Source organism: Gopherus evgoodei, chromosome 1 (assembly GCF_007399415.2).
Source record: "Gopherus evgoodei ecotype Sinaloan lineage chromosome 1, rGopEvg1_v1.p, whole genome shotgun sequence".
Lineage (NCBI taxonomy): Eukaryota > Metazoa > Chordata > Testudines > Testudinidae > Gopherus > Gopherus evgoodei.
In genome coordinates this window covers 273,099,437-273,118,697 of record NC_044322.1, presented here as the reverse complement: position 1 = coordinate 273,118,697, position 19,261 = coordinate 273,099,437, and the positions used below count along the sequence as shown (strand labels likewise).

The 19,261-nt window shown below is 47.1% G+C and overlaps 1 protein-coding gene across 1 annotated transcript in view; it reads right to left on the bottom strand.

Moving 5' to 3' along the window:
* Window positions 1-19,261, bottom strand: part of MEI1 (meiotic double-stranded break formation protein 1) — a 51,853-nt gene that overhangs the window by 20,697 nt on the left and 11,895 nt on the right. The window contains exons 6-19 of the mRNA XM_030547556.1: window positions 18,221-18,424; window positions 16,365-16,495; window positions 15,715-15,829; window positions 14,359-14,475; window positions 13,423-13,522; window positions 11,308-11,442; window positions 10,883-10,997; window positions 9,074-9,165; window positions 5,634-5,775; window positions 4,106-4,217; window positions 3,370-3,430; window positions 1,477-1,619; window positions 495-669; window positions 245-392 (exon numbers count right to left, since the gene is read on the bottom strand). Coding sequence (XP_030403416.1) covers window positions 245-392; window positions 495-669; window positions 1,477-1,619; window positions 3,370-3,430; window positions 4,106-4,217; window positions 5,634-5,775; window positions 9,074-9,165; window positions 10,883-10,997; window positions 11,308-11,442; window positions 13,423-13,522; window positions 14,359-14,475; window positions 15,715-15,829; window positions 16,365-16,495; window positions 18,221-18,424 — 1,790 coding nt within the window. The remainder of the gene's footprint in view (window positions 1-244; window positions 393-494; window positions 670-1,476; window positions 1,620-3,369; window positions 3,431-4,105; window positions 4,218-5,633; window positions 5,776-9,073; window positions 9,166-10,882; window positions 10,998-11,307; window positions 11,443-13,422; window positions 13,523-14,358; window positions 14,476-15,714; window positions 15,830-16,364; window positions 16,496-18,220; window positions 18,425-19,261) is intronic.

The following is a 19,261-nucleotide window of genomic DNA, read 5'->3' as shown; positions in this document are numbered from 1 at the left end:
CAGCATTCTCGTGCACTCCCAGGACTACCCATCATGCAAACACCTTTCCACATGGACATAATTTTATTCAATACAATATGTATCCCAAAGCGTTTGTCACCGTTAAATAACCTGAGAGAACACATGGTGTGAGCTCCCCCAGTTTATTCACTGACCATCACACACAGTCACTTTTCTGGGGTGGAGGCGAGAAGGTAAAAAACTTAAAGAAGCTCTGATTGGTGGTGATGAAATCAGCTTTTACCGAGTCTAAGGCTTCGCCTTTGTCTTGACAGACTGCCAGAAGGTAAAGAACAGCTCTGAAGACATAAGGAGGGGGACAGTCTCCCTGGTCCTGCACTGACAGAAGGAAATTTCTTATGGCTGAGAATAATTCTGCCTCTGGAACAAACCTGCAAACGAGGATGGGAGGGGGGACAGTAATGATGACAGGCTGCACCCTCTGGTATCTGTGTACAGTGCTGCCCTCTCCTCAACCACACCGCTTGGCTCACCTGTCTTCCAGGGCGTAGGCACAGTACAAGAGGAGCAGGAGGCAATATTGGTGGCTACGTAGAGCTTCATCTAAACAGAAGGGATCTGGGGTTTCTGACAGGAGGGTGAGGCTTTCAGGCACACTGTAGTTTAACTGGGGCAGACTCCTCTGCAGGAGCTCAGACATCTCTCGCTCTAGAAACAAAACCAGCATGAGAAGGGCAGGAAGGATTCACGAATACCAGAGCAAAGGCAGAGAGGTCTGGAGCAAGGGGGGCATGGTTCCCCATCCCAAAGTCAGGAGCATAAAATTAGGGAGGGACCTGGCTGATAAATACTGAAGTCCTTCATTTATCCCCAGAGCAGATATAGTACAAGCAACAGCAAAGCATGATTCTCTGGTGTAGATCTGCTGTACATGCCTCAACCCAACCTAGTGAGACCATATCTAAAGATGAGAAGGGAGTTCTTTCATGGCCCATGCAGTCCTTGGCTCTCTGCTGAGGCCATCAACAGAGATACTAATAAATGCCAACTGTGAGAGTGGTTTTTGTGGTGTAGAAACCTGCACCCACCCAGAACCTGAGTGAGAGATCGACACACTCATTTCACTTAGGGCTTGAAATTATCAGTGCAACTAAATTGTGGAAAAGCACTTTTATTCCAGGGTTCCCACTGAGAGTTATATCAGTATAACTATCACAGTATCTCTAATACCCTGGCGCTGACATGGCTACAACTATATGCGTATCATGGTATAATTATACCAGCAATGTTATGCCAGTAAATTTCTCATGCAGTCAAGATACAGAGATTGCTGAAACAGGGATGGATTTTTACATGGCTCAAAGCTTGGTTTTGAGTATGGAGTAAATTTGTTTAGAAAAGCCCGATTTGCCTCCCTGGCAGACAAGCTAAACCAGCTGAAAAACCTTTAAATCAGGGGCAGACTGGGTCCACTCAATCTGAGCCAGATTAAATTGCCTCCTTCATCAAACTTGCCCTGCTGGGAAGAGTCCTCCATCTTCTCTGCAGCTGAATGAAGGCTGAGGCACATGCTGTAGAGGAAGCTCTCTGCAGCTGAATGAAGGCTGAGGCACATGCTGTAGAGGAAGCTGGAACAGGCTTGATTCAAAGCAGGGTTACTTGAAGGGAGAACAAAAAGATATGAGAATGGAGATCTAGGCTGATGCATCCTCTCCAGGCTCAGGATTCTTTGTGTTTATTTGACAAGAGAGCATCAGCCTAAGGGGGAAACAACTAGCTGCACACAGCTTCCCCTGTCAAGACAGGACACCCAGAGCTGAGGCTCCAGGAGACTCAGGAGCACCTCAGACATTTTGGGATGAATAGCAAATTTCAGTGAAGAGCTATCAGAGCTGTGGTGTTCCAGGGGTTAACACTGAAGAGTGGCAAAAATTTACCTAAAAGGGTGAGCATAACACAATCCCAGGCATTCCCCTCCCTGGCTGTGAGGACTCCTCATAGAGACCCCTATAGAACAGGACCATCACATTATAGCCCAGTGTCTCATGGGCCGCCTGCCCATCTATTCCCAGTCGCAGACCACCTTCCTGCCCAATCACAATCATGAAACATCCCCGTTTTAACTATCACACCTGCTCATGTGGACAAGCGATACTAGGATCACAGCAAATGTATTTTTAACTGATCTTGTAATGAGATGTAGTAGCTGGATACAAGGAGAGTCAATACCATGCAACTAGCCTGCTTGCTGCAGACCATTAGCAAGTACTCCATAAGTAAAACCCTGCAAATCTGGAGGGGGGATGACACAATCTAAAGGGGAGGACATATGACTGCCCCATATGTCTCCTCTGTCAGTGACTGCTGGCGCCCAGCCCAGGGCCGCTACACTCTCCCAGCCCCATTAGAGTTGCCTGGCGGGGGCTCTGTCCTTCTTCCACTCTACTTCCCCACAATGTTTGGCCACTCTCCCTGGCAGCTGGGCCGGGGCGGGGAGCAGGAGGGAGCCACTTCTCATGCTGGCTGAGCAAGCCAGAGTCTCTCCTCCTCCCCAGCATGTTTCCAGCTCACTCGGCCCCTGTCCCTGACAGCCGGGCCCAGACAGGGAGCACAGGGAGTGGGGAGAGCTGTCACCTAAGCCAGGCTCTCTCTCAGGCAGCCGCCACACTGCCAGAGCAGCGACCTAGAGCAGCTGGTGTGAGAGGCGGTTGGTCCCACCTGTTCCACTCCCCACCTGGGCCTGGCTGCTAAGGACAGGGGCTAAGCATGCAGGGGGCAACTACAGTGGGAGTAAGGAGCTCCTCTCCTTCCCCACCCCAAGATGAGCCAAACAGAAATATTGGGGAAGGGAAGCACTTGACCACACACATCCACTTATGTGTCGCCTATGCACGTGGGGCTCTATCCATAAGCTTCCAAGCTCTGCTAGAAATGACCCAGCATAATGTATTTTGTTAGCGTTCTTACCCTCCCCATCCCTTCTAATCACTGCACCAATATTTATACAGATGGTATGTTCTGTTCCTGAAACGCCAGAGCTCCAGTGAGATGGAACCTGCTGTAACATCTCCTCTCCATGGCATCCAGTGTCATCACTCCATAACAGCAGCACCATTCTACTGAATCTGCATAGCATGTTCCTTACTGGGGATCTTTTAAAACAGTTCTGGCAAAATTTGGAGTTCACTTTTCCATTACACCATCAGTTTCTCATCCCACCTCCATCCATCTAATTTTTCCTTTTTAATTACTTTTTAGGTCTTTCAACAAATGAAGGCAAATGGTGTTGGCCCAACTGAGCAGAGGGTATTTCAGATCCATTCGCATTTAGTTCTGCTGCAAGAATAGGACATTTCCTCTTTTCTCAAATGGAAACTCTTGGTTTAGTTTCAATACAGAGGACAGTACCTTTGCCCAGTGCAGAATTTGGCCTTCAGCTCCAGTGCCAATCGGATGAAAGAAGAGGATGCTAGAGAGAAGGTAGAGCAGGAGGGAAGATAAACACATCATGAGAGCACAGAATGCACGACCCCCTGTAACAAACAATCATCCCTGGCTTTTCAAAGCAACAGCTGGCAAACAAGACAGGTCACGCTAGACAGAATGCATCTGCCAGGCTCATTCTCTTTTAGGTTCCAGGGGCAAATTATTTTTCCAGATTTTGGAGAGAAGAAGCATATCTGTGATTCACTGGGTCTCCAGGCTCTGAGGGAGAGAAGAGTAAGCACTGCCAGGTGCCCTAGCTCAGGGGGAGAGTGACTTCCTCTTCATCTCTGACCCAGAAGGCGGTAAAGAAGACAGACAATACAGAGGAAATAAAACACTTTGTCTGATCTCCTGTCTCCAACAGTAGCCGATTCTGGAGGCTTTAGAGGAAAAGTACAAAGCTCCCATAACGGAGCTAGCTGAAGTACTATGCTATGGGGTACACTTCTTCCAGCACCCAGCAGTTGTTTTTAACCCTGGGTTTTATCCTAGTTAACATAACCACAGATGCTAGTCTTACTCAAATAAATGGCTCTATGTGAAATGTTGCTAAGCTCTTTGCTTCAATCAGATCCAGCAGCAGCAAGTTCCCCAGGTTAATCAGGTTCTTCACTGTGTAAAGAAGCACAGTGAACTACAGTGTCAGAGTTCAGCATACCCAGCTTCCTAGAGAATTTCTCTTGCATGCTCGGCACAACAGAGAACAGGGTGCTGAGGGTGGATATGAAAACCTCCATCAGAGCTGGGCTGGAAATCCTTTCTGAGTGCTTCTGAGGGGAGAGGAAATGGTGAGCAAGCAAATGCCGTATCCCTTTGTGCACAAGCACTGACTTTCATTTATCCGGGTGGGTGCTTCACTCCTGCTCCACCCTGAGGCACTGCCCTCCCTCCGCACCCCCTCCAGTGCCCTGCCCTTGCTCCACCCCTTCCCCTAAGGCCCCAGCCTCACTCTGCCTCTTCCCACCCCCACTCCACCACCACCCCGAGCCCCTCCTGCCAGCCGCCAAACAGCTAATCAGCAGGCTGACCGAACAGCTGTGGTTGGTGGGTGCTGAGCACCCACTAATTTTTTTCCGTGGATGCTCCAGCCCCAGAGCACCCATGGAGTCAGCACGTATGCCTTTGTGGTGAGAAATATGCAAGCACACACTGAAGGAATCAGTGATCTTTCGGAGAGTCTCACACGGTTACAAAGCCAGGCAAATGTGACTGAAGTCAAACAGCCCTTGTTCCAACAAGACTGCTGACAGCAAGTATCCTGCCTCAGACGGTGGCCTATGCCAAGTGTTTCAGAGGCAGATTTAACAACTTCCCTCTCTGAACAATTGTTCCTAACTGTGCAAATCTCTACACCAAGGAGAAAAATTCTTCCTGGTTGCAGTTGTTAATAGGCTGATGCCCTGAAGCATAAGACTGATACTGTCATTTTTACTCTACACAGAATAACAGTAAATGGTATTCATGTTTGGCTACTGAGGCCCCAGTTCATCAAAGCAAAGGGACTTAAGCACGTGCTTAAGCGCTTTGCTGAATAGAGACGGACATAAGAACTTAAGTGCTTTGCTCATTATGGACTAAAGTCTGCAAGGAGTGTAGTAATTGATTTGTAAGAAACACAGTACAAAGCTATGTGTGTTTGCTCCTTCTTTTACCTTTATGCTTTGCCTTATGGAGCTATGTGCTTCAACAATATCCTGCGGCTGCAAGTTCCACAAGTTAATCAATATACTGCATAAGCCTAGATGACAAAGAACTTGCAAGTTCTGTTGTTTGCCATGCCAGTGGCAGGCCTTGAGAGAGGAGAAGAGGGAGAGTGGTTCATACGTACATCACCTCCAGCAGTGGCAAAATCTGTCATTTATTATATCATTTAGGTAGAGTGCTATTTCAGAGAGTTCCTCGTATGGAGACCTCTCTATGAAATGCAGGCAGGGCTCTGAGTTCATACACCCTCCTCTCACACACACTAGACTTCTCTCTTCCGTTTCCCATAAGCCAAATAAACTGAGGATTGCCCAACATGAGACAGAATATGCCACAGCTACATTTGTATGAGGCTGACGCACTGGTTTATCCCTAATTCTCCTCTCCCACACAAATTCTTCTCAACAATCTCCCATAAGCATCCCTACTGCTTGGGTGCCCCTGATGCCTGAGGGACAGTGTGAGTTCTAAACTAATCCTACCAGGACTATGGGGATGCAAAGGCTGTCGCAAATCCTCAGCAGAAACTCAGAGAAGCTGCTCAGAGTATTCTCGCTCTCCGAGCCGGGAGCGGTGAAAGCATTCTCCTGAGCCAAGGGGTCGCTTTGACATTCCACAGCTAACCTAGAAACATACACATGGACATCAGAGAATGCACTCTCCTGGTCTCTGCAGAACCTACAGCGTGTTACACCTCTAGAATCTGATGGACCCCAGAGCATGTCACATGCTGTTTGTGCACAGATCAGTCAATGAAATGAGCTATCTCAAATGAAATCTGACAGCCATTTTGAGCCAGTGACACTACCCAATAGTATCACAGGAGGAGAAAGAATTAAATGGAATTCCTGCTGCAGGGCAAGGAGATAATATCATCATTTGGTTAAATGTACTTAGTCAGTTTGAAATTTGGCCTGAACACCAGGGCTAATGCCTCAAATCTTATAAAAATGCCATAGGGTATTTAATGATCATGAGTGGCCATGAACCCAGTTTTGCATTGCAATACAAGTCAGTATTATAGAAGCACAGCACCTTCTAATACCGCACCAAGAGATTGTTTCAGCATAGACTAAAACAAATCTTCCACTAGTTCAAGTTTAGCCACCAAATTTGGGTAGTGACCAGAGGTTGTTATTTTCCAACAGCTGTTCAGGGGTCTATATGGAATGAGCTAGTGGGTCTCAGGCAAGTTTCTAATGGGACAGGTGTGCATCACAAAACCATCAGAACTGGTACTGGGTCCCCCTTCTTTTGGCATCTCAGTGAAGCCACCAAGGATTAAATAGGCAGCTGGAGATTCTTCTCTCTCTTGGGCCTGGTCTACAGTAAGGGTTTAAACCGATTTTAGTAGCGTTAAACCGATTTAACGCTGCACCCGTCCACACAATGAGGCCCTTTATATCGATATAAAGAGCTCTTAAAACAAGTTTCTGTACTCCTCCCCGACGAGAGGAGTAGCGCTGAAATCGGTATTACCATATCGGATTAGGGTTAGTGTGGCCGCAAATCAACGGTATTGGCCTCCACTGTGACCGCTCTGGAAAGCAATCTGAACTTGGATGCACTGGCCAGGTAGACAGGAAAAGCCCCGCGAACTTCTGAATTGCATTTCCTGTTTGCCCAGTATGGAGCTCTGATCAGCACGGGTGGCGATGCAGTCCCAAATCTAAAAAGAGCTCCAGCATGGACTGTACGGGAGATACTGGATCTGATCGCTGTATGCGGAGACAAATCCGTTCTATCAGAGCTCCGTTACAGAAGATGAAATGCCAAAGCATTTGAAAAAAATCTCCAGGCTATGATACAGAGTCCACAGCACAGTGCTGTGTGACAAGTGTAACAGAAAGCCAAAGAATCAAGTGGACGCTCATGGAGGGAGGGAGGGGGGACTGAGGACTCCAGCTATCCCACAGTCCCCGCAGTCTCCGAAAAGTATTTGCATTCTTGGCTGAGCTCCCAATGCCTGTAGGGTCAAACACATTCTTTGGGGTGGTTCAGGGTATAGCTCGTTAATTTACTCCCCTCCCCCGTGAAAGAAAAGGGAAAAAAATCGTTTCTTGGCCTTTTTCAATGTCACCGTATGTCTACTGCATGCTGCTGGTAGATGCGGTGCCGTGGCACTGAACAGCAGCATCCTCTCCCCTCCCTTCCCCAGTGGCAGACAGTACAATGCAGAAGGACTGGTAGCCATCCTTGTCATCATCCCGTGAGTGCTCCTGGCTGGCCTCAGGTGAGGTCGGCCGGGGGCGCCTGGGTAAAAATAGGAATGTCTCCCGGTTATTCCCGGCAGATGGTACAGAACGGCTGGTAACTGTCCTCGTCATAGCAACTGGGGGCTGAGCTCCATCAGCCCCCCCCGCCCCTTTCATGTCTAAAGAAACTATTCTGTACTGCCTGGACTATCATAGCAGCGGGATGCTGGACTCCTCTCCCCACCACTGTTTAATGTCCTCCTGGACTGTCATAGCAGCTGGAGGCTGCCTCCCCCTCATTTTATCTCACTAAAAAGTCAGTGTTTCTTATTCCTGTATTCTTTATTACTTCATCATACAAATGGGGGGACCCTGCAACGGTAGCCCAGGAAGGCTGAGGGAGGAAGGAAGCAACGGGTGGGGTTGTTGCAGGGGCACCCCCTAGAGTGGCATGCAGCTCACCATTTCTGCGGGATCTGACACGGAGCAGCTGTGCTCTCTAGTACACTGGTTCTCCAGTACACTTGCCCCATATTCTAGGCAGGACTGACTCTATTTTTAGATACAACATAAAGGAGGGAATGACCCGGAGAGTCATTCCCATTTTTGTCTTTGCGCCCCTGGCTGACCTCAGCAAAGGTCAGCCAGGAGCACCCATGACAGCAGCAGACAGTACAGAACAACTGATAACCGTCATCTCATTGCCAATTTACAATGGCACAGCAGACAGTACAGAACGACTGGTAACTGTCTCTGCTACCTTGCAAAGGCAAATGAATGCTGCTGTGTAGTGCTGCAGTACCGCCTCTGTCAGCGGCATCCAGTACACATACAGTGACAGTGGCAAAAGGCAAAACGGGCTCCATGGTTGCCATGCTATGGTGTCTGCCAGGGCAATCCAGGGAAAAAGGGAGCGAAATGATTGTCTGCCATTGCTTTCGCGGAGGAAGGAATGAGTGACGACATTTACCCAGAATCACCCGCGACACTGTTTTTGCACCATCATGCATTGGGATCTCAATCCAGAATTCCAATGGGCGGGGGAGACTGTGGGAACTATGGGATAGCTACGGTATAGTTACCCACAGTGCAACGCTCCAGAAATTGACGCTAGCCTCGGTACATGGACGCACACCACCGAATTATTGTGCTTTGTGTGGCCGCATGCACTCGACTTTATACAATCTGTTTTACAAAACCGGTTTATGTAAAATTGGAATAATCCTGTAGTGTAGACGTACCCTTAGAAGTGAGTTCCTCCAGATCTGGGTAAAGTCACCATGAGAGGGACTCTACTTTGCAACTTCCTCCAGTTTACATGTTATGTGGCTAAACAGGCAACTTGAGTCTCCAGTTTCAAGAGCATTACATTGACCAGTACATTTAATTTTAAAAGATCATCTCTAGCCTCTGGCCGGCAGGTCCAGCAGCTGAATCACAGAGGAATGGAGATCTCCACTGACTGGATACATTCACTCTAGTGGCTTAAAGGATCCCTCTAAGTAGTTCTGTCTGCTCTAGCATCTGGCTAACAGCTGGCAGACTCACCACAGAGCAGCCCTTCCACAAGTTGAGCTGACAGAGCAAATACTGTACTTTCACATCACGCTGAAGAGAGACTGTAAGGAATGTTAGCTGGGCACAGGGTGTGTGGGTGGGAGGGGGGAATTCACTCACCAATTGATTAGATAGAGCCAGAACCAACAGAAATCCCCTTATCTCCTCACCTACAAGCATTTCTGAAGCCTTCCACAGTACTGAGCAGGAACTGCCCCTGTCGCAAAACTGCTTTGTTCTGAGTGCTGTGCCCCAGGTGACTCTGAGAGATTGAGGAGAGAAGATCACCCCATTAAAGGACAGAAGCAGGGACATGTCCTCAAGAGCTTGTGTTTATATGTGAAACAAATTAACGCTCGCCCCTAAAAACATCTAACCAACCAGGGGTGGGGTGTGAGACAATACCTATTGTGAAATTCATTTCATCCACAGATGGGTTCCTTTTTGTTCAGTGTTATTACCCATCTGCACTTCCCTCATCGAGATTAGAAACAGAAAAGATCTGTTAGATAATACCTTGCCCACTGGACAATGCAATATATTGCCATGGGTCTGTCTGGTCCCATTTTAAATGGCTCAGGTAATGAGGATTCTATCACTGCTCTGGGAAGACTATTTAGCTTTAATTTTCTCTTAACTTACCTCTCGGACAACCCTGAACAATTCCTCTTCCTCCTCAGTGTTTACATCATTCAAGTTGCTTGTAGATTGTTATATCCCTCCTTAGACCCCAATCCTGCAGCTGACTGAATGGGCAGACCCCAGTTCCCAGAGTCCCATGACTTCAATGTGGCTTCATGGAAGCACAGGAGTCTGCCTGCATCTCCTTAGTTGTAGGACCAGGGTGCTAGTCATTTTGGGTGAGGAAGGACATACATGGCTCTCTTAATCTTTCTTCATAAGTCAAACCCACCAGCCCCTTAATCATCTGAGTTGTTCTTCTCTGAATTCTCTCCGAAAGGACAACATTAAGAACCGTTACAGATTGGTGCCTGAGCAATCTGAAAACTGCGTGTCCATGAGCCACTTTCCCATCTGATGCTGAAACAAATTCCACCTTATAATAACCATTTTCTGCTTTCCCTGAGTCCCTGGTTTCTTTTCCACAGCCCAGTTCCCCTCTATTAGTGATTCACTAGTGCATCTGGAGCTAATAGCTCAGGAAAAGCAAATAGACTGACATCTAAGGTCTAACCAAACAGCATGAAACAACTTCATAGTCCCCCATCAGATAAGACAAAAACAACAGATGCTACATGATTCAGACCATGCAAAATTCTTTTAGAGAAAATTCAGCAGCTACCTGCTAAACCCTACATTTCAGCCAGGTGCTTCTTCTATTACAGACACGCCTGTGACATAAACCCGTGTGCATATAGATCTAAAACAGGGTTCTTAAGCTTTGTGCTTGTGTTCAGCCACCTGTTATCGCTTCTCCTCCTCAGATACACCTCTGGATCTTTGCCCAATTCCCCTTCATGAGAAGAGAACCGGATATGCAATCCAAATGATTGCTGGTAGCTCTCTTGGTGAGAGGGGGTCACAGCCCATGGAATGTGACCCTCTAAGTTTAAGGCAGAGTGAGGAACATCACTGGTAATAAACACGAAAGAGGAAGCATGCTGTGAAGGAGCCTGAACATGGGGAGCTTGAACTCTCTTGGAGCTGAAGGCACATGGAGGGAGGAAACTCAGCCCTGCAACCACTTCTTAGCAAACCTCCCCACATTTCCATTGATCTGGCAGAAGCAATAATGGCCTCCAGAGGGACCAATACCCAGCCTTCCTCAATCAGAGAGGAACTGAGGCCTTTCCAGAGGAGGAAGAATAAAGGGAAACTGCGGGAATCCCTGAGGGCTACCCACCATTCATGGAAAAAGGGGAAAGTGTAAGTGTATGCGGCATCCATATGCCAGCTATATACAAAGGCCATTATCTGCAAGACCTGCTGAGAAGCAGCAATGGTCCTCCTTGACTTACTGCGGGCCTCCTGTTAATGGGTGGCAGTGATAGGTCAGCACACCGCTTCAGCATAGTCTCAATCAGTTTCTGCAACTCTACATACTGCACCAGGGGGCAGCTCAAGTGGTCCTTCCTGTGGAGACAGGGAGAAAGAACGACAGCAGCTGGGAGTTGGAAGAAACCTCTGAACTTTCCCCACTAAAGACAAAACTCCCAAGAAGGTCACATGTCGTAGCACGGTCAGCACGAAGAAAGACTTGATTGACAGTAGCGCACCTTCACCAACTTGCTCCTGCCTTCAGTCTGTAACTGGACTGAAAGCAACTGTGATGGATTTGGACAGACAGGAGTAGATCTGAAGAGGCCAATATGGATAAGACAGATGTGTCACATCCAAAATAAATCTCTCCTGAAAGAAGCCTATCAGATCCCTTCCTGCTTACCTCAGAATAGCAGCCACAGCTTTCACAGCCTCTACTGCTACCTCCAGCACCGGACATTTTACTGCCTCCACAAGAACACCAATGGCATCTTTACACATGGTCAGATTTGTGAATAACTTGATTTCCACTGGTTGCCTGAGAAGGGGAAACAAAGAGCAAATGAGTAAAGCTTTGTGAAGCTTGAAAAGAGAGTATGAAAAATAAGACCATCTCAGTGTTCTGTCCTTATTCCCCAAAAGACGCTAAGTCTTGCAGCTTCAGGCCATGCTACCAGACGTCACACAGCAAAGTCCTAGCTTTGTACTTAGATAGTGACTCTCCAAGGATTTCATGCAGTCTCCAAGCAAAACATTCATGCTGTCTGTGAGTCTGTTATGGCTGGATCCCAGCACCATTCACGACAGGCAAATGTCAAAAGGTTTGGAGAAAAACCTAAGTGTGTGGATGGTTAACTGATTGGATCAGCAAACATTGGTCTGAAAACTTCAGGACAAACAGCCACTCTACAAGAGAAAGAACTCACCTACCTAGGATTTCACACCATGCTCAGCACTCTGGTACCTAGTATCAGAGGGGTAGCCATGTTAGTCTGGATCTGTAAAAGCAGTAAAGAGTCCTGTGGCACCTTATAGACTAACAGACGTTTTGGAGCATGAGCTTTCGTGGGTGAATACAGATGCACCTGACGAAGTGGGTATTCACCCACGAAAGCTCATGCTCCAAAACGTCTGTTAGTCTATAAGGTGCCACAGGACTCTTTGCTACTCTGGTATCTGAATGTCTACCTGAACAGAGACATTTCTAAATAAAGAAACAAATACCCTGCTTCCAGAGAGGCTGGAAACGCCATGAAAAGAGCTTCTCCTGCAGTATTGTGGCACTTCCTTGTTTGAAACACTAACCCTTGAGAAATGCTTCCCTACTGACTGGGGGCACAAATATCACTGTAGTAGGGCATTTTATGATGTAACTTTGCCTTGGAAGAAAGGTCTAAATGGCAGCATCTCTGTTTGGGTCCCAAACTCTGCCCACTGCTCCTCCTGTGCTGACACTCCTGCAGGTGGAGTGCGCTGAGTACTCTAGACCACCTGACCCTTTCAAAAAGTGACTGGATTCCTAAGGGATGGATTCCTGTGTTCAGCCACCCCTTTGGCCAGTGACTGTGGTGGTGTGGGGGAGAGGAGGTGTTACTGCAATGCAGCAACCCTCAGTTAGACAGCAAGTAGAAGGGGAAAAAACTAGAGGATCATTGATGGGATCCCTTTCCTCAGCACAAAATAGATGATCTGAAAGAAACACTGTACTTCAAAGCATAGCAAACAAGAACACATACTGTACCAAAAATGCCATTAGCTTGGCAAGATATTAGCCTCTCTTCCATTTGCAATGACTAATGCAGAGAAGTGTACTTTGAGAAAGAGCTTTTCTCTTCCCATATCCCGGTTTCTCTCCTTCTGATGGATCCTGCACTGCCAGCACCATCTTGTGCCAATAGCATCACATTTTTTGTTATTTTTACAGGAATGACTGTAATATTATGTCACAGAAATTCAACTTGGGGAACTGAGCAAAAAAAAAAAAAGGATGAGATACTGGAGTGATGGAGAGGCAAAGAAATTAGGGGGGAATTAAAGCCAGACACTACATGAATTCTCCTATTTTGCACAAAAGAAGAGTGAGGGGAAACAAATTCATAATTCAGCCCAGTGTTTCTATGTAAAATTCAATCCAGGTGACGGGTGTTGGACTGAAAGCCCTGGAGGTTGTGCTCTCAGTTTAGGTATAGAGCAGCACAGGCAGTGCTGAGCTGCTCACATACACTGACCCAGTCCCCTGGTTCCCCCGTCCTCTTCCCCACCAATGAGCCTCTGTCTTATCTTGGAGGTGTCCTTCCCAAGGCAGAGAGGACAATTCACTCAGTCCCTCAGTTCTCTGCTGACACTGCCAAAGGAGCTACTATGGGGCAGTTGTTTTGGGAGGGGGTGCATGAGATGTGGATGAGTAAGTTTTATCTGAAACTTGCCCTCACGCCCTTCTTTAGTGAACAGGTGCTCTCCCTTGCCTTCGCAATGTCCTCCAACTCAGTGACGCGTGAGTGAGCAGGAGGTCCCTTACCGTTTCAGTATTTCAGTGAACAGCAAGAGTCCCTGCTTGTGCAGCTCCACATTATTCAGTTGCAGGATTCCTTTCAGGCTCCTCACCACAGATTCGATGCCTGCAGAGGGGCATGCATTCATGAGATGTCATCAGGGAGATTTTAACACACACACCAAAAACCCAAGAAGAGTTATGATGGGGGTGGGAGATGAATTTTCAAAGGGGAGTGGGGGTTGGAGGATCTGCTGACAATGGCAGGGCATAGGCAGTGGCAGCAAAATGTTCCCCATACACTCTGCTCCCTGCCAACGTGCCTCAGCTTCCCTTGTAAAGGCACATCTACATTTGAGCTGGAAGGTATGATTCCAAGCTCATGCAGATGTACCTGCACTAGCTCTGCTTGAGCTAGCACCTAAAAACAGGAGTGTGGCTCTGGTGGCCCAGACGGTTGCTTAGGGTATCTACCCCAAGTACAATCCCACCCACTCTTCTGGGTACACACTCAGGTGGCTACCCCAAGCCACCGCCTGTGCCGGCACAGACACGCTGCTGTTTTTAGGTGCTGACTTGAGCAGAGCTAGGGTGGGTATGTCTACACAAGTCAGGAATCATGTTCCCAGTTCAAATATAGACATACCCTAATGGTGAATTCAGCTTCTGTCTTCCTATGTCTTTGGCATCTTTGTAGAGACTGCCAGCAAGATGCCAGTTAATGTCAACAGTGCTGGTGGCTTCTGTAATGTAGACATGTGCCCACCAGGAACTGGACTCAGGCACCATAAACCTATGTCATGGAAGTCTCCAGACAAGCATCGTATTGGAATAATTTTCAGTTACTACTAATCTGGGACCAGTGACCTTGCAGTAAAAGGCTCTGAAACCCCAGCTACATCCTCAGTGTCCATGTGATATTACTCAAGCAATTTTGACAGGTTAGGAAGGACTGGGACCTACCATAGACTGTGTGACACTTGGAAAAGAAAAGCCGCTCCTCAGTTAGGAGCAGCAGGCAGCAATAAACCGACCAGAGGAGAATTTCATTGGTGCAGAAGAGACACTCAAACAGGAATTCTGCAAGCAAACAAATAAAACCACCCTAGTAAAACAGCATCTCCACCATGCCTGGCACAACTGCCCCTAGGGGGCCAGGGAGAACAACAGAGGCTTTAACTGGGAGCAGTGTTTCTTTCAGATCTTCTTGTTTCCACCCTACTGCCATACTAATTTAACAGTAACACTCAGTAATAGTCCCTAGGGAAGAGGAGACAACCACCCACTCACTACCTCTGGATGGTGTCCAGCAGCACTGATGAGCCCTGAAGGAGAAAGGGATTCCAGCTTTGCTCAGCCAAAGCGAGGATTACTGTGAAATAGGACTCTTAAAGAAAGAGAGGGAGAACGCAGAGGAAAATGGTGGATATATCATCCTCAAATAAAGTGACTAAAGAGCAGCAGGGTCCTGAAGGCAAGTGGGCTGATATCCTTCTGGTACATAGCTAGCAAGCAGCTGAAATACAGCTATAGACTTTAACATGATTTAAGGGATAAAGCCAGCTTTGTCACAGCAGCTGTGACCCCGTCTCTCACACTCTTACACATCCAAAGTAGGGGATGCACAAAACCAAAGTGATTAATTCCTCTGCGGAGGGGAAATGAAAATTTAACATCTTCCTGGGCTGGCATCCTGGGCCAAAGTCTGAGCTGAATTACATCCTGTGCAACCCCACTGAAGTCAAGGGGATGATATAGGGTTAATTCAGGATAGAAGTTGGCTTGTTTGGGTTCTGCAGTTACGCATGCCATGAGAATGTATAATCTAAGCAGGGTTAGGCCAAGTTAATTCTTCGATGGGAGACTTCAAAGGAAAATTCAAATGCTGCAGGAAGTAATTAGTAATTTGGTAAAGGATGGTCTATGCTCTGAATCACTACTGGAGCAATGCCTCCTAGCAATGCTATGCATTTAGAAGTGCTGTCTTTACACCAATTACAGATAATAAGTATCCTCATTGGCACTTTTTGCAAGAGGAGTCTTAAGCCTGATGACCTGCCCAAATTCCAATTTAGGACATTACATTCTGTCTACATAAAACTCCCCCTTAAATTTCAACTAGGAGCTTATTTTTCAATTCTCTTCCTATAATAACGTTGGTGGTTTTTGTTGATGCAGAATGGCTGTTGTGACTACCCCAGAGGTGGATGCATTACATGGATTGATACCAATTACCTATGTTCACAAACTGTACACTGTTAAAATACCCCCAGAGGGAAAGACACTGTAAAGCTACAAGGTATTATTGTATTTCTTCACCTGGGATGTCTGCATGAATAAAGGCAGGAGCATATTTGATAGGAGAATGCACAAGCACAGCAGTCATACATTGAACACTTGCCACCTGTAGCATTTCATCTCTGGACAGCAACAGCTGTGTGGAAACAAAAATGAAGAAAAAAATCAAAACCACAGACTTGATTAGGAAAGAATTCCTAGAGCGAGCTTGAAAAAGACCAATTTAAAACAGGCAAAAAGAAATCTCTTTAAGCAACATATAATTCCCTAGTGTAACTTGCTATGGCAAGATAATACCAAGGCAAGTAACTTAGCAAGATTAAGAAAAACATTAAAGACGCCTATGACTAAGAATAGCTTTGTAATCACACTAGCCAGGCTAATGCTTACAAGAGCTATGCTGATCCTCATGCTTCAGCGTATCAGCTAAACAGAGCTGGGATCAGGAAGAAATTCCACTCACTACTGGAGCACTATTGAACAACTGGTGCATTATGGGGGATTTCCACCTTCCTAGGCTGTATCTGACATTGATCAGTATGGGGGAGGCTACTTGAACCAGTGCAGCAAATAACTGTTCCTATTGATAACTCACCTTACAGTAAGGGATAATTTGACTGGCCACTTGTACAAGGCATGTTGAGAGATGTGGTAACCCCTTCAGCAATTACCTTTTTGAGCACTAGTGGCAGTGGGTTCTCTCCCTCCAACAACTCAGTATTCTCGGAATCTGTCCCTCTTCTTGAATTGCTCATAATAACTGATACAAAATGGTCAGAATTCAGCAGCTCCTTTAGCAAACCTGCAAAGAGAGAGAAAGAACAAGCAGCAAACTGGGAGTGGGAACAATTGGGAGCTTCACAACATCCTGTCCTGAAATATGTCACTGACTCCTTACCCACTGCTGTATTCTTGACAAAACCCTTCTGCTTACATTCAGGGCTTTCTCTGGCCATGCCCCCATGTATCTCCACCATCCATCAATGCTTTACACACGCACCCTCATCCCCAATTCTCCTCTTTGCCGTTTCTGATTCTCTCCATTCCCCGTTCCCTCTTCCATCACTGGATCCTTTAATTGCCATTGCATCAGCTTTCTAGCACAACCTGATCCACTCCTTCTGCCCTTCCAATTCCTCACCTCCAAACTTTTTAAAGCGCAGCTCAAAACCAGCCTCTTCTCTGCCGTTTGCAGCCAGAGACCCAATCACCAGTTTCTCCCCCAGGTACTTACTACTGCCAACCATTCACACCTCTTGCTATCCATTCTCCCAACCTGCTCTCACACCTACCCATTTAATAATCCCATTTCTGTAACTGCTACAAGTTTAAAGAACCTACCACAAGCAGCACATTATAAATATACAGTGCACATTGTTACATGCACTGATGCAAATCATCAACAAGAGATTTTGTAGACAACACTCTAATGTAAGTCCATAAGTGATGTAGCAGGGCTGTTGGAGTGAACTTTTGAAAAGAGACATCTGTTACAAATGGCTGACTGTTGGATGTGAAAAGCAAGCAGACTACTGTTCCCCTTGTACAGTAAAGGGAGAGATCGCTGTTTGGTGTGCATTTGAGCTGTGTGAGTGTAGCCGAAACCATCCTGTGTGCTGCATGACATTACTGCTCTATGCAAAACGATGGTTCTGACTGCATCATCCAGAAGCTTAGAGAAAGCATAGGCGCCGACTCCGTGGGTGCTCTGGGGCTGGAACACTCACAGGGAAAAAAATGGTGGGTGTTGAGCACCCACTGGCAGCCCCATCAGCCCCCACCTCCTTCCCTCAGCACCTCCCGCCCATCGGTGGCCCTGCCAATCAGCTCCTCCCCCCTCCAACCCAGTGCCTCCCGCCCACCGCGATCAGCTGTTTCACAGCATGCAGGAGGCTCTCAGCGGGAAGCGGGAGGAGTGAGGATGCAGCACGCTTGGGGAGGGGGTGGAAAGAGACAGGGCAAGGGTGTGGGGTGAGGGTGGGCATATTGGAAAGTCAGCGCCTGTGAGAGAAAGCCAATCTCCATTTTTGTTTTTCAGCCTAAGCTACGAGACACTTCATATCTCCAAGTTGCATTTCTCAGAATCAAACCAACTACTTTACAATACCAATCTATCTGATTGTATGTAGAGGTTGGAATCAGTCACTTTAACCTTAGGGGATTACTTGATTTCCAGGCAGATGACACAGTCAAATTGGGACAGGTCAAGCCATGGTGCAAGCTGGAGGCCTTCAGAGACAGTTTCAGCAAGTACCACTGGGGTTCCAGCAACAAGGTGTGACAGAGTGTGTTGCTTCCCTGGTTATACTAGGAGGGTTTGGCAATGGGGCTAGGATGAACGATTGTTGTGCAGTAACAGAAGGGATCAGTAGTTGTGGACAAGTACACTCACTACCTACGGAATAGTCCAACCAGCTGAGAGTTTGCAAGTTCAGAGTTCTGAGGAACAATCCAGAGTCCAGGACACATTAGAATCCCAAACTATCAAAGACAACCCCACATCTTTTGTTTCTCTGAGATGTCTTACCCAAGCAGTTAACCTGCAGTTCCTTTGTCTGTGCATTCCCTAGGGTAGCCAAGAAGAGGTCACACAGCCTCTCTGTGAAGTGCACTGACAGCCTTTCTGAACTAGTGGGGGAAGAGTACAGCTTGCCATAAAGATAGCAGACAGCAGCCTTTACACCCTCGTTGGGGTACATCAAGCCTGCCAGCAGGTGTTCCATTAAGTTACCTAGAGTGGTGAACAACAATGACAGCTGTTGAGAGAAAACACTGGTAATGACATTTCTAAGTCATCTGGCAGAGGCACATTCCCTGCAAAAGCCTCCAGAAACACTTTACAGACCCTGTCCATGCAGGCTAGGAAAAGAGGTTGAGGTTAGGTTGAGATTAGTTAATGCATGTTAATTGACCTTTCCCTCTTTCCCTAATCAAGCCTTATATTAAGAAATGTGGGGCCACCTGCTGTGATTCTCTGAGGAGTGAGTGATGCTGTAAGAATTGTCCAAGGGGGCTCACAGTTAAACTACATAACAATATACACGCCCACATCCACTCCCCAACCCCCTCTACTCAGGGTCTGAGCATTCTCGCACCAACACTCCTACCTTGGGGAAGGGAGACATGGGGAAGTGCAACCACATGCATGTCTCCCAAGAGGCAAACAAAGCTTCAAATTCCAGTCCACTAAGGCTGGTCTTCAACAGGCCGAATTAGCCAGGAGAGGTAGAGCAGCCTCATGGCTAAGTACTGGACAGGGACTCAAGAGATTTGGGTCCAATGCCTAGTTCTGCCACAGATTTGCTTTGTGACCTTGGGAAAGTGACTTAGTGTCTGTATCAGAGTGGTAGCCATGTTAGTCTGTATCCACAAAAACAATGAGGAGTCGGGTGGCACCTTAAAGACTAACAGATTTATCTGGAGCATAAGCTTTCATGGGTGAACACCCACTTTGTCAGACGCATGCCGTGGTATTCACCCACAAAAGCTTATGCTTCAATATGTCTATTAGTCTATAAGGTGTCACAGGACTCTTTGTGGCTTTTAACAGATCCAGACTAACAAGGCT